At 40.5% G+C, this 22,904-nt stretch overlaps 1 protein-coding gene across 2 annotated transcripts in view; it reads right to left on the reverse strand.

Moving 5' to 3' along the window:
* The window catches only part of nrg2a (neuregulin 2a), a 70,020-nt gene that overhangs the window by 25,130 nt on the left and 21,986 nt on the right, over positions 1-22,904 (reverse strand). Inside the window, exons 1-3 of one of the 2 annotated variants that reach the window (XM_068600588.1) lie at positions 21,431-21,634; positions 11,689-11,857; positions 9,522-9,640 (exon numbers count right to left, since the gene is read on the reverse strand). In XM_068600588.1, the coding sequence (XP_068456689.1) occupies positions 9,522-9,640; positions 11,689-11,857; positions 21,431-21,518 (376 nt within the window). In that variant the 5' untranslated portion in view covers positions 21,519-21,634. Of the gene's footprint in view, positions 1-9,521; positions 9,641-11,688; positions 11,858-21,430; positions 21,635-22,904 lie in introns of those variants that run through there. The other variant, XM_068600587.1, reaches the window with a different exon arrangement.

The following is a 22,904-nucleotide window of genomic DNA, read 5'->3' on the forward strand; positions in this document are numbered from 1 at the left end:
TGTATAAAGGTCTTTAAGAACATGACCCTACTTTTAACTTAATTTATTACCTCAGAAAACATTGTGAGCCAAAATCAAGTCTTTAATACAGCATGATGTTCATTTTGTAAATTATGATCCATAAAGCAGCATATGCTTTAGGGCGGGGCTACCTTGAAATTGACAGGTCTTCATTTCTTTTGTCTTTGAACTTTAAGCTTTTCAACACTATGTTTTCAGTTCATGAAAATGCATTATTTTAGAGTTTGTATGTCCAACCACTACTGTTATTTCTGGTTAGAAAAATCTAAGATGGCAAATTCAAGGCTTCAAAAGTCAGTTCACAAACCAATGGTTCAATAGATCCACTTCTTAAATACAGTCTCTGATTGCTGAACAAGCTTATGTCAGTGATGTCTACTTCCACGTACAACTCTGATTAGTCGCAGGATGCACAAGATGAGACACTAGAAGCTGCATGAGGAGCTTGTTTGGAAAGGAAAGAACACATCTTTGGTAGTTTTAGTGGTCAGGACAGACAAAGAAGTCACCGACAGAAACAACCAGATATTTCTAAAGGTTTAACCAGTATTACTTTGGCAAAATGATTCTTCATATTGTATCACTTTAACAGGACAAAACCTGAAGCATCTGCAGCTTTTCTTTGCCCTTCATCTTCAACAGCTGGCTCTCATTTCCAAGCAAAGGCAAACTTTGCAACCTTGTACCAGATACAGACGACATATACCACAGCTCCATATTTGGCTCTTGTGCTCACAGTTACAGTAGTGGCCAGCTGCTACTAAAGGTTTCCCCTCTGCTGTTCCCCAAAAGCCAGGAAGCACACGGTCTGCTTGCATGTGTGTGCTGCAGCCCTTCTTTACTCATATACACACACACCACCCACACTCGCTGTACGTCCTGGAAAACGACCAGTGGAGCCCGGCTGTTTTCTTTCTGTATACTAAAGAATGAGTGTACCTGTGATTAAAGTTAGGCCTATTCCATCCACAGTTCACACACTACACTCTGCTGACGCACTCCATACAGAGTCACCCGGAAAGGACTTACTTAGCTCGCCAGTGATGTGACAAGGACAGATACAATATCGCTAACAAAAGGAAGCAGCGAGATGGAGTAATGGGAGGTTTAGGTTGAGAGACAGCTGTGGTTAACAAACTATAGTACTACACTTCTGAGCTTTAAGCAATGGAATGGTAAGTATATGTTCCCCTTTAGGCTCAAAGAAAACTTTGAAAAAGTTAGAAGACACGCAGGATTGCTCATGTCCAATTCCGCAAAATGCTCAGTAACAGAAGGAGCAAGGATCTTGTTTGATGTGGGTGAACAATAGATCTCAGTTTTTCACTGGACCTCCAAGAAACTTCTAATTATTACTTACTTACCCACTACAAGCAAGCCTTTATGACACATTCAATACATTTTGGGCCAGAATGTGGCACCTTTCAAAGTATTAACAAACGCAGAAGTGCTTACTCGTTGTTTGGCAAGTTAAAACAGAATCCTCTACAGTCATCGACAGTTGGGGTCACCATCGGGGAAAGACCACCAGGACAGCTGAGGAGGGCCTGACAGGGAATCTTTTATAATGATATTAAATTAAGTCTCAGATAAGTTGTGTCCCGGGCCCTGGAAGAGTTAACAAAGCCCTGCACACAGTAATACCTCATGTCACCTCCTGCTCACATCACTCAGCGTTTCAAGTGTAACAGCTGCTTCCTTCCACACACATAGCAATATCCTCACTCATTCACACTGAGGGCTTAACTGTCCCACATAACACAGCTAGATTACTGGATATCCTACAAAGTGAGATGTGTTTTGTTTTTCAATGACTTACTTGTTTTTGCTAAGACTTGATTGAGGGCGCCCACTTATCGCATTGGACCGACGAGATTACAGTGAATTAAGAGAGCAAGCGAAACGTAATGAAGCTCTGAGAAACGCTTCTTTTTATTTAAAATATTTAACTTCTTAATGTTTCTCTCATTCTGACAATGATTCTGCAGCTGCCTCTTCTCAGCCACATTACCATGTATGTACAAAGTTAAAAACTCATACCATGTATAGCACTTGTCAAAACTCGATAAAATCACCAACGTATTAGGGGGTTGATTCATGTGTCATGAGTCAACCACTTAACATTACTTATCTCCTACGACAATAAATTGAGTTTGTTGGAGTTCTTTAAAAACTTTGCTCCTGTTGCTATATGAGAAAATACATGAATACACCTGAAAACTAATCTGGAGTTTAAAGAAGAGTTCACAAATTGTGACATATAAAATGTCACAAAATATAGTTATTACATGCTTAGTCAAAACAAATGAGCCAAAGAAAGCAGCCAAAACAAGGATGTGTTGTTTTTTTCACAGGCGAAACAAGCACGCAACAACCTTGTCTGATCAAGTTGGTTGCTATTTATCATGAATTACTATTTCCCCTAAATCCTTTGGATGACATTTCAAGTGTTGTTCAAGTCCTCCTCAGTCCTGCGCTGCATGTAAACACTGAACCCGTTCGTCACATCCCATCCAATGCCGTGGCCCGATGGCTCAGCGATAATGCACCATGTGTGCTTACGATGCTGTGGGTGTTCATCCGCTCATGACATAAACTCTTCCATCCACTCTGGATCTTCCCCCTGTACCGGATGCTGCCCGCTAATACAGAAAGTTCCTGACGATAAACAAAAACAAAGTGGCAGCGTGGGTGAAGTTACCATTTTGTGACAGCCTCCAGAACTAAACATTATTGTGGACGATAGCTAAACATGGTCTGAACTCTGACACGCGCCAGCTGTCTTGAGGTAAGACGTCATTTCAGTTCATGGTATTTTAAACTGTTGGTTTTGTGTGGTCGTTGTTTTGCATTTATTCAGATATCAAATGTAGACCTTTACATCAAGGTTATTTTCCACTTCTTAATGTTCTTGTTTGTGCTGTGGTCAGCTGCAGTAAATATCAGCAGTTGTTTTTTCCAACACTTGTAAGCTCGAGCAACATAATTTTAGGATATATTTTTTATATGTATCTCTGGGATAACATCTTTTCAGATTTGCCTGCAGGCTGTTGTGAAAACCACACAGAACTGAAGACTTTGTGATACTGCAACTTGTTACGATACTTTTTGCTTCCAAAGCCGTGAATCAGGGTCAATTCCTTGCATCTTTGTTAAATTTAAGCATTACGCATTCGGCAGCATTTTAAAACCACAATGCCTATGCTAACAACAACTTGTTCCGTGTCTTGTGTGTCTTTTAGATTACGACATCCTATTTGTTCCACAGAGCATAAATTGGATCCTGATTTTGTGGTCAAACCTGCCAACTGTCAAGACCTGGGATTTTGGTGCAATCAGACGGCCACCTCGGAGGAATGCCTGTCCAGACCCCGGGACTGAAGATAATTTTGAAAAAGTGGGCATGACTAATAGCCCAGCGGCTTGATCCACAGAAACCGACACGCTGTTCTCCTGTGGCCTGTAAATACAGAACGCTTGGCAGATGTGAAAGGTCTGTTCCTCTCATGGCTGCTGCTGCTGCTGCTTACCCACAACGATCGATAGAATTGATTGGCATACAGATACTCCACATTCAGCCACGACCACAACATCCTTCTGCGTCATTAGAAATGAGTTTATCTTGTCGCTTGCGTAGTAAGAGGGAATGAGTTTTGTTTTTACTACGCAGACTAAATGGAGACATAGAAGGAGCGAAGGAAGTTGTTGTTTATCTAGTTCAAAGTACTACTTACTGTATTGCATCATTTACATAGGACTGATATGACAAATTACTTAAAGAAACAGAAAAGGCCGTGGGAGGTTTTTTGCCTGGTGTTTATTTGTGTTGAATCATGTCCTCTGTTAACATTACATATAAATTAAAACAAGTAATGTCTTTCCATTTGAAGGCTAAAAGTTACTGAATCATCTACGAACATGAGTCAGAGTGTCATCACATCACTTAATTTGTTTTCTCTTGTGTGTCGCCAACTACCTTCAGCAAGTATGAGGAATGAACCTGACCACGGATCATTCAGCATGATTTCACCTGTCTATAGAGGTTAACAACACATTGGACAATTAGGTCACTAAACGACTGAAGTGTAAAACATTGGTTTTAACCGAGCTTAACGGGAAAATAGTTGCTATAGCATCTTGTATCAGTGTCCTTTGAAGTACCGAAAATGACACACAATTTTACTTTTTGTTTGTTTGTTGTAAGGGCCAATTGGTGAGTTTACTGCAAACTAAAAGTGCAACATGTTCTGATTCTTTATCACTTTCAGGTGTTTTTCTGTTATTGGTCTGTTTTTCTGGCATACACTCGATGGCGTGACACCACAGTGCCAAATCACAATCAATCAGCTCCATTCTTTTGTTCCTCAAAGGTTTGCATGAAGAAATACCTTTTAATTGTGACTTGTAGATTTTCTGTAGCTGAAGGATTTGCAATGCATTGTGCATGTGACTCCTGCTTCCTGCAGTGGCCTGAAGTCAAATTTAGCATACAGGATGTGGGAGAACAAACTACTTGAAGCAAAAATCTAACCATAGTATGTGTGACCAAGATGCACCTGGTGAAGTCTCAACAAATTGAGCGTGCCACGTTGTGGTTGAGAACTGTTGTTTTGTCCACTTCATTATAAAAGTTGTGTCATTTCGAGTTAGCATTAGTTTTGTGATGAGGTGTGTGTGTGTGCGTCTTTGGCTTCAGAATGGGGAGTGAAAATATACATGTAAAGGTGTGTGCACATGTGTCTGTGTGTGTATATGTATATATGTGTGTGTGTGTGTGTGTGTGTGTGCGTGTGTGCACAAAGTTGTTGCTGGTGGGCCCCAGCATGACTGCTGAGGTTGGAGCAATCATATGTTCAGCTGTGATTTCCATCAACACATTCCTGGACGCTCACACACTCTCTCAGTGGAGCTGAGCACAGCACCCCCCAAGGATGTGACCTGCAGCCTGCAGACACATGGCTGCCTCACAAGCGCTTATCACAACACAGCAGCCTGTAGGATAATGGGAGGCCTTAATCTGAAGCCACGTGGAGCCAAGCAAACTTTGACTCGTGTTGCTCCTTCACACTGGCCTTATAGAAAACAGTCGATGATATACTATACCATTCTGCAGAAGGCCAGCAGGTCTTACCATGCCAGACTGATTACAGGGTAGAGGTCAGACCAAATGGACAACAAATGGTCCCTGGTCCTCTACACTGGGGGTTGGGTATAAGGCTGGAAACACTGCTATGGAAAAGGCAGCAATGGTTACAGAAATGGCTAATAGGACATATGATATTCGAGACCACCAGGAAACACACACACACACACACACACATGCTGCGTGCATACACATATGCGATCTGTCACAATGCCGAAGTTGGCAAAACACAACAATAAAAACAGGGGGAGGATCCAGAAAAGAATATAAAAAATTGCTCCATTGATTCATATCATGTTTCAAAAGTAGCTGAAATGCAGCCAGAGTATTGAAACTCGGCTGAAACATTAATGAGAAGCAACTTAAACGCTCAACTCAGCAGAACATCCAACCATCTGTGCTGAATAATTGCACAACTGGCAATGTCCGACTGACAGAGTGCATTTCTCTTCTCCTGGTCAAACAACAAAGACATGAGTAAAATCCCCAAACAGGTCCAATCATTCAACGCTATTGGCAAACTGCATGGCTGGCATTGAGCCAAATTGTACTGCGTGCTTTAAAATGCACGAGGGGTTCACTTTGAGTATAGGTTCAGCCTTGAACACACTAGTTATTTCTTCAGCCTAAGGCTATTTGCACATTATGCTCCATGGCTCAGTTTAGAGCTAGAAAGGTGTCGCATTTGTCTTGCTACACAAATATTGTTGGCTGAACTGTGTAATGACCAGCTGTTATGTGTAGTATCAATAATGAGGGTACTCCTTCCGCGACACATTTTGCAATACGTGGGACAATCACTTTGAATTTAAGGAACTTTTTGGCAACCCCTATTTAATTACCACTCAGGGCTACGTGTCAGGTTTGTCTAGCACTCCTTGTGTAATTAATGTTGTATGTATCAACTTAAAGGGTCTACGTTAAAACTAGTTAATAAAATAGTTGTGTTGCATTTGGTACGACTGACTGTTGTTAGTCTTCTACTGAAAAAAAATCGAAATGCAGAAATATTCCCTGGCCCTGAAAAAAAAAAAAAAAAAGAATATGAATCAGGAGCTACTTCTACGCTCCACCTTAGACAAACACAACAAGGATTCAAAACAGTGACTGGTACAGTCTTTGTGAGCTGCTGAGCTTGTGGTGGCCTGTCTTCACCATGTGGTGGAGCTGAGTGATGGTTTCCCAAAGTCTGCCTTCACCAGAACAGACAGCAAGGCAGACACAGCCATGTGCTGTGTTCTCTCTCCCTGTGAGGGTGAGGATGATGCTCCTCTCTGACTTTCACTTTCTGTCTTGTGCGAGTCAGTCAGTGGGAAATCCGATTCTTCTAATGACTAATGGCATTTTCCTCAGAGACTTTACATTGATGAAGCAGGTTCAAGCCGTGTTAGCATGCTTTGCACGCCACAGGTAGAAAGAGCCCATGCTCTCGGAGCTAACTGTAGACATGCCAGATACAGTAGTTACCTTGACAAAGATAGAAAGCAATAACTGCATTTTAAAATGGGTGTGAAAGCCTCCTGCAGCACAGCAGGCTCTTGTCTTCCTTCTCTCCCACTTTTCTCTCTGTCCTTTACTGTCTGTCTCTCTTTCCTCCAGCGGTATTCCCCTCTTGTTCTGTACCGTAATGTCTTTGTCTGCTTCCTGTCATGCATTCCCTCGTTTTGTATCCCCCCCTGCCTTTATTCACGCTCTCTTCTTCTTTTTGCTCTCTCTGTCCATCTACATCTGCACCCCTCCCCTTGCTCTCTCTCCCTAAAAGGCACACATACACAGATAATACTGCGGCTACATGCTGCTTCGGCAACATACTGCAGCAGGCAAGCGTACTCCACTGCAGCCCTTTAACACAGTAGTCATTTATCTCATAACCTTAGGATGAAAAGAAGCTCTTGGAAATTAATTACGTGTCCACTGCATCAAAATGAAGAAAATAGCACATTTCGCTCAAACAGATGTTTTTAAATCCAACTAAGGCAAAGAGAGGCTATCATTGTTACACTCATTCTCTGCAAACATCTGCTGATTTCGGCCTTTCGTCAGTATGTGACAATCACAGCCACATGCAGTTTGCTGCGATTTCCCTTCATTGACGTACTGTATGTAGTTTGAGTGAAGCCCTCCCCTTGCCTATATGGACATACCACCCCTGCTTCGCCCTGTCTTGCCTTCTCTTCTCCCCTGAAGCTTGACAGAACTAGGCGTGCTGCTCGAACACAATGGGACTGTTTTTTATTTAATAGTGAACAGGCACATTCGCACATACACAAACAAAAACACCTCGGAGACAGACATCTGATGATCACGGCACATGATAGGACATACAGGGATGCCATTGTTTGATTTCCCCAGAGAGTGACTTAAGAAAACACCAGTGCTGACAGACAGCGACGCAAAGAAAACGCACACCAATGTGCAAAGATGTGTGGCACAAACAGACACGGTTTTAACATCAGCGGATATTTTGCACCAGAAGTTAAGGATATCATGTTTTAAAGAATGTGCGCTGTAAGTGGAAACAGTGTCTGGTGTACCGTATAATTGCTCAGTCATGTTTTATCCATTTTGGCTACTGTACGCCTCAGCCCACTTATTCACTGCTTTGTAATATTATATTTTCTTTCATATCGTTGCAGTACGAGCCCTTTAGCCCGCTAAGATCATCATATAGAGTTTCATGGGCCACCAGTCACATGTTCATAAGCCTTCATTAAACACTCAGGCAGACAGGTGCAACCACCAGGGATTCCCCCGACCTTTGCAGGATGTACAGAACAAATTGACCTATTTTATTTAATTGCCATTAAACATGACTCAGTGATTACCGTTTAATTTTTCATAAATGTTAGCACCGCATGTCTGATGCTTTGAATCTTGCGTCTCTGACAATTTGAATATTGCAGACTCATGGGTAAAAAGAGCATACTATACAGCGTACAGTATACACACAACCCAGCTATAAAACTCAGTTAAAGCTTTTCAGATGTTTAGAAAAAAAAAAGAGGCGGTATGAAGCCCTATTTAAATACAAGATGGATGACTTCTTTTCTGCATTGTTGTTTTCTGAAAATCAAACTTGGATGTTGGAAGCACTAAGAATCTCTGTGTTTTTAAACACACTGGACCCTTTCTTTATCTGAAAAAAGCTGCTACTCTGATAATGCAGTTTAGCTTACGTCTGTTAACCGTCAACAATAGTGCTAAAGGGTGGCCTTGACAAATAAGAAAGATGAAGGAGGAGTGATTATTGTGCCTGAATGTGAATACAAGGACACTGAGTGATGGCTTAACTCCAGTCCCTTTTTTCTACCTTACCAACTATACCTCTCAGGCCAATGTGGGATGTCTAAGTCCTCGTGCTGTCGAGGTCAGCAATGAGCATTAGAGTATCTCCTCTTTCATGAAACTTTATTTCCTCCATAAGCAGGAAAAGTAACGGATATATGAATCTAGTCAACTCAGACACGGTTCACCTGCGCCAAAATGAATATGTCGTCATGCACGTCGAGTTAGGTAAAAAATAAACGCTACCTGCACTAACTCTGCTCAGCATCACAGACTTCTGTCTGCACAGCATCAAAGTCTTGAGACATTACGTGTAGTCTTCAGGTCTTTCAGGTAAACATCCCATTTGTGACTCATGCGTGCCAGACCATTTGCCACGTAGTTCTTTGACAGTCCTGAACCAGATAACATCAAGTCCTCCCCTGATACAGGAAGAAGCAACGCTACATGGATTGTATCCGCTTTGTAAGGTATATATGTTTTTTAGATGTATCTTTTATACTGGCTCCATCCATTCAGACAACAAGCCAACCACAGCAGCTACACACTCACTACCCGCACTGCTTGGAACAAACAAAAACTCAACACCCCACCAAATGGAAGCAGCTGTTATCAAAACTCTCTCATCTGCTACAGTACTTTGCAAAACTCAGCAATGCACACACACACCACTACAGAACGAGCCTGTTAGATTCTATCACACACTCCAAATACACTTCCTTTTTTTATACAACGTTCATACTTTTCATATTCTGTCGAGTTATCTTTTTGCAGTCTACAGCTTTTGTTGTGTGTATAGTTATGTTGGATTTGATATTGCCAGCACACTACAGTGAAGGAAAAAAAAAGATTGCACTTAAATTCCTCTCGTCTCCGAGTACGATGTGCTGTTCCACTGATTAATGAGCCACAGACACATGTGTGGACAGTTGCTCTTCATGCATGTTACCATTGTCACACGCCTGTTTGCGATGGCTCCTTTTCATCTCTCATTTGGCAAAAGAGCAGTCATAAGAACATCAACAATGTACATCTGTGCCTCTTCACTTGTTGCTTAGGAGTCAGTACTCACTGCTTTGGACGTTGACAGTGCCAGTGGAGTTGTCCTTTCCCAGCGGGTTCTCCACCACACATGTATAATTCCCAGAATCCTCCAGTTTTGCTCTGTTGATCTGGACTCTGGAGTTTTTCCTGTGGGAGACAACACTTGCACAGCTGAGTCAGGGGAATCAGGGCAGGGAGGAAACAGCATGGAAACGCAACAAGTGGAAACATGGGGGACAAAGAGGCAGACAACAGGGCACGCAGCAGCATGGCAACAACTCTTTGCTTGATAGGTACACATAATCTTTGACTCTGGAGCCAAATATCAGGGGAAAAAAACAGCTTACAATAAGAAAGCATAGCAACAAGTGTTACCTAGCGTTCTGTATTATAAAAGGGGCTCTTGGTTTGACAGGCACAATATCCTCTTCTCATTCTTTTTTTGTGCTGTTTTGCTGCTGGGTATTTTTTCCTAATTTCAGCAAAACATTGTCTCACATGGATGTATTAAGAGATCTGAATATGACGGTGACAATGTTGTTTCCACAGTGGGCGACTGTAGAACTGCACCAAAATAAATCCTGTGTAGCCCAACAAAAAACAATTATCATTAAAGAAGACCTCAAACTACAAACAATGTAAATGATGACGCGTAATATTATGACTTAAACTTAAAGTTTAAAAGGACTATGTATTTGTGTGACGTCATCCCATTGTATAGTCTTTGGGCTGAGAGTAACTGAGCAGTCGGGCCCACAGCGGCTTGTTTGGATATTCAAACATATGTGCACCATCTTTGATCCAGTTTTTTTGTAACACAGCCATGGAACAGGATCACAATTGAGGGTGGATGTGCTTTATTTCCTCTGAATCAGGGGTATTCAACTAATGTTCAACAAGGTCCAGTTTGAGAAAATGACGTCATGCAAAGGTCCGGAACGTCCCAGTAATGTCTCACTTGCGCTCTGATTCAGTCCCATACGTATTAAAGTAGCCAGCAGTTGTTTCAACATCTGTATGAAGTCAAATCTAACTGGTTCTATCTTTATAAATACTCTAATAATAAATACATATTGTATCTCAGTTCAATTACTAAAAAGGCTGGATTTAAAAATGGGAAGAAAAAAAAACATTACAGAAAAGGTTTTGAAAAATCTTAAAATAAATGACTCATTTTACAAAAATACATTTAACTTATTTGTCTTTGCTTTGTAGCTTTAACTTGTGTTAATTTGGGTGTCTAGTGATGTGAACCAAAAAAAGCCACAGTATTATACAGTATTATTCTATGATAAAATGTGTGTGCTATAAATATATCTGTTATTGAGATGTATTCTCTCTGTTGACATTATTGTTGGACAGTAAATGAATGTTAGGATGCTGATTATATTGGCTCTTAGATCCTGCTCCTTCATTTAGAGCGTGAGTCCGTCCGTTTGCTCAAAAGAGTTGTGCTTTGTCTCGTAGCAAAGCTTCACATTGCGCTTTTAATAATCGTCATAACACACGAGACATACTAGTTTTGGACTGCCTTTGGGAAGAATTAACAGAAAAGAGTCTGGCTGAAGACTCTGGTTTCGCTGTCCACCTTTCTCTTTTTGCAGAACGCCTGGTGAAATAACTTCTCTCACTCGCGTACTGTTCAGACTGTTCGGCCTCTCGTCCAGTCCCTCCTATCCCTCAATAAAGCTGCGATGCTTACCCGAATGTGCATATTTGATCGACCGAGTACCATCAAGTGATGTGATTTACATGCACGTTATTGACCGGTGTGTTTCCTGGACTGCTGAACGAGTGCCGTAAAGGCTGGAAAAGCTGCGGCGGTTGAAATATAAGCGCTCTGTCAACATGTATTAATTCTCAATTATCGATTGGTCATAAGTCCAGGGTTCAGATACAACGGCGTCTGGGCCCAGATCCCCCTTTTAGCGACCCGTGCTCTAAATGTTGCTTTTTATTTGTATGAGAAAGACGCATGGCCATAAGGAGGGATGATGAATTGTATTGATTTAGTAATAATCATGACAGTTGGCAGTGTCAATAACGAATACACCTTTGCAATCCCAAACAATATACACATATTTTTTTTCAACTGCTCTCTTGATATAGATCTTTGAATTTGAAAACTGCCTCAGTCTCTTTTTATCTTACACTGTTTGTGTTATGTTTACAGAATATGGGTGACTTGTACTCACCCGCTGTTCTTTATTTTGATTTTTCTGCTTTTCTTCAGCTCGTTGCCATCTTTGAACCATCTGTAGGTGGGGTTCGCTGGGTTCCCTGTGGCCTCACACTTAACTACGAGCTTGCTTCCCTCGACCACTATTATTGGATTCTTCATTGGTTTTAACTTTGGAGCCGAAGCTAAAAGGAGAGAAAGAGAAATAGCCAACGTTATTAACCACTATAGACACAGCCGTGATGATTGTTTAGTTTGCACAGTTCATTTAAGTTGGTGTGTGTTTGTGTTTTCGGAAAAACAGCAAGACAAAGAAGGACAGAGCAGAGCAGCCAATCATCATCTCCATGGACTGAGCCAACAACTCTCTCATGTGACCACCAGATGTTGTCACTAGAGACATTATCAACTTTGCCTCAGACTAATAAACAGGCTGCATTTCACTCCGTCTTTGCTGCTATAAAAACACCTGAAGCAATATTTAGCAAACATCCACTAGCTCATGAGGAAGATTTGCAACCAGAAACTGATGCACAATTAAGGGCAAGTGGTAAGCACGGAAAGCCAATAAAACATTGGCGCTATAATAACCAGTTTGTTGTGATGACAACATTGAATAAAGAAACATCTTTTTTTATAACTTGTGTATTTACTTTGCAAAAATGTAAAACCTGTTACATCACACATTGTGCAGATTCAGTCACTTTTTACAACGTTCATATTCTCTCGAGCTTAGTCATACCTTACATATAAAGACCACGTATTTTTCTCAAACAGCGTCGGGACAAAAAAATATGGTCTTTAAAAAAAAGCTTATGTTTTGTAATTTCTGTATATGTCTTTCCTCGGAAGAAAAAAAAATTGAAATATGAAAAATGATCTTTGTCCAAATGCACACATACATGCACACGCAACACACACCACCAACACTTGCCAGCTGACAGCTGCACACATGTTTAGGAGAAGACTCATCAGGGCGGAGTGAGAGAGAAGGGGTGAACAAGGGTCAACCAGGGGCTGGCCAAGATGCCCCCCCGCTCTTACACACAAACATTCTCTCTCTTTATGTGTAACATTTACAATTTAATGCCTATGCTAAACTGAGCAGTCCCACAGCTGTTTGCTGTGCATCATCACTAAAGGATAATGGCGACAAACAAAGCATGACAAGCAAAGTGAAGAGTTTACACAGGTAATGACTTCAATTAAACATTGAAATAGAGGTGCACATAAATAATCCCCTGTCGTCCTCCTTTTTGAGAGGCTGTCCTACTTCACTGACCTGGTAATGGCGACAAGTCGGCACGGAAAGAAAAACCTCAATGATGCTGCGTTTTATTTTTCCTTGTGGATTTAAGGGGGGAGTTATTTGTTTGCAGTTCAGTTGGATTTAAAACAGCATTTTAAGATGGAATACATGCCAATGAAGCACATACGTTAGCTATTGGAAAATAGTCAATGTCATGTTTATCATTGATCCTAACTCAGCTCACTGTATCAGCCACACAACCTATCACATGCAAAGAGCTTTGTCTGGCACGTATGGGTCGTTTCTAGAGGTCTGCAATGAAGTACTGTGTCTTGTGAGACCTGCCACCTCTGGTCACCTGGCACTAACTCTCCTGTTAGGAGCCAGAGGTTCCAGCTGTGGATCTCTTTGACATTGAACGACCTTTCAGTTGATGCAGATCAAACGTCTAACAGCATCCATGTCGGAGAAAAATAAATGTTATAAACTCTGTAACTTTTTTATAGCTTGGACCTATTTCACTGTGTCAGCAGTGCTTGCCTTACTAACACATGTTTTTCTTTCCTTGTTTAAAGTTTATATTCCTTATATGAACTGGCAAGCCAAACATGGAAGTAAACGTTACCTCCTGCTGGGCGGCAACGTGTGTCTATCTGACGTTAATAAAACACAGAGAACTTGGTCAGATTTTTCTTGATCCCACTTGGTGAAATACCTCTGTCCCTATCCAACTGAGTAAGACACTATGACTCTGTTTGTACTCGTTGACTCATGTTTGATGACTTGTACCCTATTTATAAGTTTCCCATTTCTTATCCTGTTTTAAACACCTAAAGATACAAGAGTTTAGAATATTTTGGATTTCTCACAAGAAGATTATACATAGATTTCCACCACAATCCATTGTGTACTGCAAATGCATTTGTTGTCCCTATGTGTCCAAAAATGTAGATGTTTGCCCAGATTATTGAAGAAATACATTCTGCTATTAATAGAATTAGCTTAAGTTTTACAGTCGCCTGATCATTGACAGCACTGATGATAGTCAAAAATGTCAAATTTAAAATAGCTCCAAAACAGCTCACATCAATGGAATTACAATTTTAATGGACTATTCTTAGTTCAAAAGCATCTATTTGTTACTAAAATTATTCTGCAGCTGGAAGACCGTGGACTTTTATCTATGAGACGCTTGTTGGAAAATGTGAGTGATGATATTCATGGGGTTTTGGAACACAAAGACAGAGATTCACTCACAGATGTGCATTTGTGTCGAGACCCTCAGTAACCTTAACGAGCGTATTATCAGGAAAGATATTTGTGCTGCGACTGCTCCAGCTGTTAGTTTGAGATTTCACTGTCCCAAAAGGGTTTGAGACAATAACATTAAAATAGGCTGAAATCATAAAATGATATGGGCAGCACACATGCCGTATATCGCCATTTCAAATCAACTTGACGTGTTGAGGGTTGATCAAAACTCTCAAGCAAGAACATGTACTGAACATGAGACTCCCAATACGCCAGATGTTATATGGGACTTGATGTTAAATAAATCAATGAAAGATCAGAATGTAAAATGCTCTTTGGTCTGCTGATCCTTCTTGTTTACAGATTAGGCTGGCTGACTGAATCTGTTGAACTTAATGACGCAGATGTTTGATAAGCAGTTTCATCGTACATTTTCATGGACGGCTCTGAAGTTTCAAAACTTAATTTTGTAAGGAAACTTTTATTTTAGTCGAGAAGAAATAAAATGTTACACTGCTGTAACTAATGATTTAAGAAATGTCCACGAAAAAAAAGTCGGCATCTGTACATGATTTTGCCTGGACACAGTTTTGTCCTTGCCAAGCAAATTAAACAAACTGTGTCCTCGCCTGGAATAGTTACAGAAACACAGGACTGTACTTCTCATCAGCCCAGTGAGCCAGATGTGTGTGAGGGTCTGCTCCATCTGCAGGATGCAGGTCTAATGAAGACACAGGAGTCTATCAGACACCCCAGCTTTCAGATACAGATGTTTAACATTTTACTGCATCAAGATTAGTCTTCACGGCCATGCCAAGTATTTCCAGCTCCTTAATCTATGTAACACAAAAATACATTAATATAAACAAATGCCTTTCAACATCCATGAACTTATACAAATCATATAAGAATGTACTGTAAGAACTTGGTCAGTGATATGCAGTTCCTCATGTTTGCAATGATGTGAAAAACAGAGTATGATAAAGTTGATAATGTGACGAACAAAACTTAAGTACAATACAATCAAGTTTACTGCACTTGAGATAAAGCATCTTAAAATAACAAAGTCCACTTAATATTGTCCAACAACATAATAAAGCGTCATTATCATTGAAAATAAAATAATTTCTCTGAGACAAATGGTAATCTCATTTTCCATTACACCAGTGGAAAAAGTGTCAGGCGGCGACGATAAACCCTGCCGGAACAACAGCCTGATTCTCTCTTTTTGAAGCGGAGGGGCAGCTGCAGACATGGACTATAAAAACCAAATTTGAGAATAGAAGCCTAACCGGCGTGTCAACAGCTCTTGCCTTGGGTAACAGTTGGAAACCTCAGACTAGAGAGAGGTTCAAAAACAAAGTCACTTGATGAATTAACAATGGATTGCTCGTATTATTGAGTTAACATTTCTGTTTTACTTCCAGGAGCTTAGAAAAGGAATTTGAGGCATGCCTTTGTATTTCCCCTTCCAGACAAAGTATCCCTGATTACTCTGGTGTTATGTCACTGCACTGCACGTTGTCAAAAGACAAATTACATGGCGAGACAGCAAGAGAAATGGGTTCTGCATGTGGGAATGGTCTTCAGATACTGCACACTAGTCACTGAAACACAACATCTGCTGAAAGATATCATTTGAACAGCCTCCCACCCAACCAATATACAAACAATGATCCGCTACATTGTTTACACGTAAATCAAAACACTCTATTTCTCTCCCTCTCTCTCTCTGCAGACATGCTACTAACCGGGTTTCCCTTTGGGCGAATTAGAGCCAAAAGAAGCCAAATAATTTGTATTTGCATAAAAGCAGCAGAACGGGTCAGTTTTCTGCCGTGAACACGTTGAAACCAAAAGATTACCAATCCGGCATGATCACTGTGTTTCTGTCCACCCCTGGAAGAGAATATTCCTGCACACTGAGTTTCTAAGTGAGTCTTATTGGTTAAACAATCAATAATGATTAAATATGAAGTACAACTAGGCCTGTCCCAATATACATGATCTTAATCATTTCTGCTGATCTTGCCCGTTGTGATTGCCCGTTGTGTTTGTTTCCAGAAGAATGTCACCAACACTAAACAGCATGTTTGTTAAGGGAGAACATATTTGCTTCAGTCCGCTATATGACCATCATGTGTGCAAAAACCACCAACATGGAAAGTCCAGAGAGCCCAAGTGTTAAACTGAGTTCTGCTTCAATTACCTTCACAAAATCTATCATTTTACAGCAATATTGTTTCAGGCCAAAACAAAAATAAATATTCATTGCAAACTGTCAAAAGACTAAAATAACATTACTTTTGCACAACTTAAGTAGAAACTAATGTAAAAGTCTTTCGTGGTCTCAGTGTTTTGTTTTGGGACCTTTAGTGGTCTCAGTGCACATTGCTCTTTTGCAATAATAATTTTTGTGACTTCTTATGAAGAACAGTGCATTAGTAGAAACAATAAAACATTATATTTGACCGATCATCTGCTGTGTCCTGGTCTTACATGACTTTCATGATCAGGACTATTTTTGTACACTGTAGTCGCTGTGGAATCGACCAACTGTGCTACACAAAGCTGAATGCATTATATTGTGTAAGAATGATCACTCCCTTGACTTTTGCCTCTCAGTGGCAGCCAGGGAATGTAAAAAAACAATTTATCAATAAAACATTTAGATTAACAGCTATACGTTTAATGGATGTTCACTGCAAGGGAACAATGTAAACTCCAGGCTAGTGAACTCCAGGCTGGTGAAGAAAGCCAAAGAGATATGTTTCTCATGAGTTGGTAGATCAAACCAGATAGAATACTGTATGAAATTTCAACAGTTACAGAGAGGTGCACTTGTTTCTCTGTTTCTCGATGTGTAATCAGATTGACACAGTCATTTGGCCTCGACACGGGCTTCTGACATTGGTCAACGGGCATTATTGTGTCATGCTGCTGACTGACTTACAAAGAAACAAACATAAGTGGGCGGCTAAGGAAATGACGAAGTTGGAAAACCAAACATGTTACATTTGATGTAGTTGCTCGAAAGATATGTGTATTTATTATCTGTTAGTATAGTGAAGTGAAGGGAACTTTTAAAGTAATTACCGAAAATGGTCAACACTAACAGCACTGCAAACTAATGTGTACAACTTGCACTCACAACAGTACATGGAAGCTCTTTAGTCAACCAACTTTAAAAGTTTGTTTGCAAAAAGCTTTTATATTAAAAGCTTGTCATAATTTATCCCAAGACATTTTCTTTGAGAACCACCCTTCAAGAGACTTCTGTTTGCTTCGTGGTTTTGATTAGTGGCCATGTTGATATGGCAGCAAACGTAACACAAAACATTCACTGTGCATCGATTTCCAGGTACGTTTTATGCACTATAATGCTGAACGTACAGACCAGTTGAAGTTGTATGAGCTGGATTTTTGATTAGTTTTCTAGTTGTTTTTTGAATCGGCACACTGAAAAACAATCTTGTAAGAGCAATTATATAAAGCAAGATCATACCTGAACTGTTAGCTGAGATTTACACCTCCTCTGATTACTGGTCTCTGCAAAACATTTTATTGATGAATAATTGAGTTCATCTATTTCAATTATAAAGGAGTGGTAGGTATTAGTGCATGATGAAGAAGCATTTGGCACTAAATGAAGGAGCCAATTCTCCATTTCCACATCTAATTATTACCACCGTCACTACGCACGCAAACCCAGTCAGAAAAGAACTTGTTGAGTTTTGTTTTGAATATAAGACGGATGGTAGATGTGAATGGATTACGAAATGATCACCAACACAAGGGTATTATGTAAGTAGATTGTGCAGACTGTACAGGGCTTTTTGACTATGATAAAAGAGAGATATACATTCATGTTGCATTGTATTGATGACAGATTTGATGGAATGTCTGTGGCATTTTGCTCTCCTTGTCTATACAACAAAGTTTTTCCATCCCTTTTTTTTCCAACAAGAACCCACTTTTTGACAGAGATATCTTTGTTAGGCACTGCAGACGTTTTCCTTGTCCAACCCTCTCCTTGCTTCATTGGAAAAGTCCTGCAACATTATTTAAAGAGTGTCAACTTTCAGCCACAAAACACAAGCCTTTAAAAAATGAAAGACTTGAGGGTGCGTTAAGGTGTAATATATTGAGGCAACAGAAATCCATAAATCAACACTTTTTTTCAAGTACTTTCTCGTCCAAATCCTGGTGATGTCATAGCCGAGGAAATGGCAATTATAGCTGAGAAGTACCTGCTGTGTAATTTTCTTAAATAAAGGTATGAAACAAAGTTCTCTGGGGAAGTGTGGTGCAGTACAATAGACAATACTGTCTTGTTCCTGCGATGTTGGTGTGAGTTGATTGACAGCTTAACACCTTCAACGAAGTGCCCATTGGCTACAGTACATGTAATTATCTTTTGACACATGTCTCCATACGAAGATGAGCACGCACACGCAATACAACGTATTATCCGCAACATAACAGAATGTTGCATACATGCAAAAAGTTAGTTGAAATAAGATCTTGATAGTTGTAATAATTGCAATGAATATCAAACCTATTCAAAGCATATGAGCAGCCACGACTAGAAAACTAAAAGTCAGAATGAGTGCTAAATAACTTGACTGCAAGTAATAATGAGGAAAGATTGAGCAATATAATATCTGGCAAAAACACAAACATATCATTTTAAATTCTTTGTAATTTGCTTCACTTTATTTACTTATCTACACACGTTTGGTAGATACATGGGATTATTGTCCAAATTAAACTATGTTACATCCTTTTTTTGGTGGATGTACGCAATGTCAAAGCAAAACCGCATAAGATTCAAAAAACAAGCGCTAATCTCAAATTGTCTGTTTGAGCAGAATTCACAACATTTGGGTTTGTTGGCGTTGCTTCGTCAGAACACCAGTGAAGCTAGCTGGCTAGCTGGCTAGCTAAAGATAATTATCTTTTGAACAGAGCAGACAACAAAGGCCGTCTACAGGAAGTTGGCATGCTGTTCTGACGCTGTATACATGTCTACTCTTTTAATTAATTAAGACAGAGATCATGTATAGCTGCACTTCTGCTTGTGCAGACTTATTTTTCTAGATTTTACATTTCTTTTGAACATGATTTATTGATACACCACATCCTCAATGAAGTGATGTCATATGTGCATAATTACAGGCTGGTAACATTTATTAAAGAGCCAGATCAAACTGAAGTAATAGGTAGAGGATCCATCTCTCTTTTTAATTTGGATGACCCATTTTGGGAGCCTTAGGCCCAGAACACCTGATGCAGTCACGCACGCCTGTGAAGTATCACTCGAGCAGACACAACAAGCATCACCCATCAGCATGTTGTCATCATGGCCTACTTCGAGAGCTCCATTTTAAAAAGGGCAGTACAGTAAGCATGTAGTTTCACACTTGCCCATTTTCAGATTATCATGCTCTGGATATTTTTTAATGTGAATGCATTTTGATAGGAGCAATGCAATACAACATACATGCAAAGAAGTTTGCTGCAAAGAGAGTTTATAGCTATTGCTAATTTTCAACTCTTGTCCCTTGTTGGGCTTTTACATGTAAATTGAAATTAAAATATACGGATGATAAAACCACAAAACACCTTTTCAATTTACAGCTACAAATTGGTACCGCCCTGGTTTGCTTATAGCCTTTTGTAGTAACATATTTTTAATCTGGAATTAATTGGATTTCATTTGATAACGTATAGACAAATCTTTACGGAGAAAGCTGATTTAGACCGACGGTGGGGTATTTTACTGTTGCCATTCACTGTGCTCCTATAGATACTACGTTCCTATTGATATATCTGGGGGGAAATACTATAATCCAGCTACGACGAGAAAACAAAAAATTGAGAAAAGCTCTCAAAGCTTGTTAAAACTAAAAGTGTCAGCTGACAGATGAACAACAACAGTTACAAGGTTACATGTGTATTGGTCAATTTCAACAAAAGACAAGTACAGCTTATTTTGATTGAAAAATCAACCGGGCTACGTTCCACTCACGCGGCTCTTCTCTCTGTGTACGGCAGCTGTGCTCAATGATGAACAAAGACCTAAAAAATATTCTGCCAGCATTCTGGGTCCCTTTTAGTTCAGGGAAATATATATCTCACATGTGTATGGATCATAATCCATAGAGAAATTATTTATATATTTAATCTTTCAAGAGCAATAAAACACAAACATGAACCACAGATACCAAAAACATTCACAGTAGCACATTTAAGTTCATATCATTTCTAGAACACCTGCCAAACCCAGTTTTGAGAGTTATCTGTTGGAAGCTGACAGTAGTGACATCAGCAGGTACAAAATGGCTACCATCATCAAGAGATGCTGTCTACGACACAATATTCGTTCACACCAAGAATGAGCAGTCATAGCTGCAGTGATAATCATGGTATTGTCCTTTAAAGTGTCCCTGAAACGGGGGTTGGGCTTCCCCGTGACCTGAGGTCAAACTACAATGACATGCTGCAGCTTGTTGGATCCAGCACTGAGCCAGCACATTGCTACGTTCAACACTCTGAAAGACAAGCAGCGCTTCAATTCAAAGACAAATAGCTTCAAGCTAATATACAGACAGACTTTTATGTTGGATGACTCATCACATTTAACTCAGACGAAACTGAGCAACTGTTAACTCTGTTAAAAAGTGAGTTCTGATATATTGTATTCTACTATACAGACATCACTTGTATGGAGAAATAAACCTTTCAGAGCTACGATATGTGGGAGAACATTCGTGAAAACTATGCCATGAAATGACAAACAACTTTTAAAGCATGGTTTTAACTAATCATTACTTTTTCAGAGAGCTTATATTACAACTGTGCTTTGGCTCTGTGAGGTCCAGAGCTGGTTGAGCTGAAACTTCAGTTTTATTTGATTTTTTTTAAAACAAGTCATATCGTTTCACTTCCCTGCAATTCCAAAGTGTTGCCAAAACCAAATGTGCCTCTACAGGCTGTCCACATCAGGAGCCCAATCCATGTGACAACCAAGAGGCAAGCTTTGACAAGCAAAGGGGTTTGTCCCACACTTCCGTGATACAGCAAGACACACTTTATCTGATTCTTTCTGTCCAAGATTCACTATCTGTCAAACACGCTCACACACACACACGCACACACACACGCACACACACACAAAGGTGTACATACACATATATGTATTTGTATATACTGTACATGAAATGTTAAAGAAAAAACACCTTTAATTAAATTTTACCTGTTGTGAAATCAACTACTCTCTCCATTTGTCCTTTCTTACCCCCCTTCTTTCTCCCTTTTCTATCTTTCCTCTTGTTCTCCGTCATGCTGTCAGAAGAAGGTAAATCCTCTCAGGAGAAGACAGAAAAAAAACCAGGTAGTCCTATTGGGAACGTGTGGCAAGTAGGCACCACCAGACTCTGAGCCTGTTAGAGCGTCTCTCCTGCTATATAGACTCACACCAATCAAATAAAGCAAGGAACCACCTACTTAAAACACGGCAGAGGGAGCGAGAGAGAGAGCAAGACAGAGAGGGAGGGAGAGGGAGAGGAAGGGAGGGAGGGAGCGGGGAGAAAAATAGGAAGAGAAAGGTAGAGAGTCACTGCTCAAGAAACTCCAAGGAGAAAATGGAGAGAATACAGAGGGAGGGAGGGGGGAAAGAGGGAGGGAGCAAGGAAAGCATTTCCCATTGCTTTAAGGCAATCAACTGTTCCCTGGATCTATCAGATAAGCAGTGGCTCTTCCAGGCCCTGCAGACACAGCTGAGGACGGAGAGAGAGAGACATGGTCCACACAGCAATATGAAGTCTCCCCATTCAGGCTCCCTGGCCCTGCTTGGAGCCAACTCCGTTTCTAGTTCCTACCGGGGGAGCATCTTCTCTTTTCTAAAGATCCATACAAAAAAGTGCTGCGAGACCACTTAAGTTGTCCCCACTGCACTGCTGACCCCACCCAGATAATTCAGTCAGAGACCTGCCCTTGCCAGGTTGATGTCGGGGTCCCAACACACTTCACATCTGGTTCAGATTTGCCGAGCACAGATTCTGTGGATATGTGCAAGAGAGCGGTGTGTGAGCTGCCGAATGTCAGATCACAATCTGCGACAGACTGCTCCTTGCAAAATTACACAAAATCATCTCTGGCTTCCCGAGCTGCTCCCCTTCCTCACCTTTCTTCTCTGTCAGCCCCCTCTCAGTACTACAGGCGAGTCGCAGCGTGTCTGCGGTTGCATCCCGCTCTTTCACTGTAGCTGTTAGCCAGGTGTCATCAATGTCCACGCAGCAGCAAGGATTACCAACCATTAAAACAAGCTTTTATCTTTTAAAACTCAGCTTTATGCATATAGTACCAGACCGTGGCCTTCTGCTAATCAGTGGGCCTCTCACTTTTTGTATTTTCTATGTACGTCAATAGACCGTTTGAAAGCACAGAGGAAAGTAGGGCAAGGGGAGACACATATATAGGTGGGGCAAGACTGAGTTGAAGGCCAGCAGCGGCACATGTGTGGCTGGCGGGAAAAAAAAAAAGAAATCTATGAACAAAACTTTCGAAGAGTTGGCTCCCTGCCTGACTTTAACACAGCGAGAGGACATTTGACTTAGGTTTGCGTGAGACAATATCTAACACGAAAATGACATAAGCTGCAACATTGCGGCCAATCTGTATTTGACATAGCCCAAGCTGTGACGACATGATGATCACAGTATTATTTT

The sequence above is a fragment of the Clinocottus analis genome, unplaced genomic scaffold (genome assembly GCF_023055335.1).
Source record: "Clinocottus analis isolate CAN_PGR_092001 unplaced genomic scaffold, fCliAna1.0.p SCAF_5, whole genome shotgun sequence".
Taxonomy (NCBI): domain Eukaryota; kingdom Metazoa; phylum Chordata; class Actinopteri; order Perciformes; family Cottidae; genus Clinocottus; species Clinocottus analis.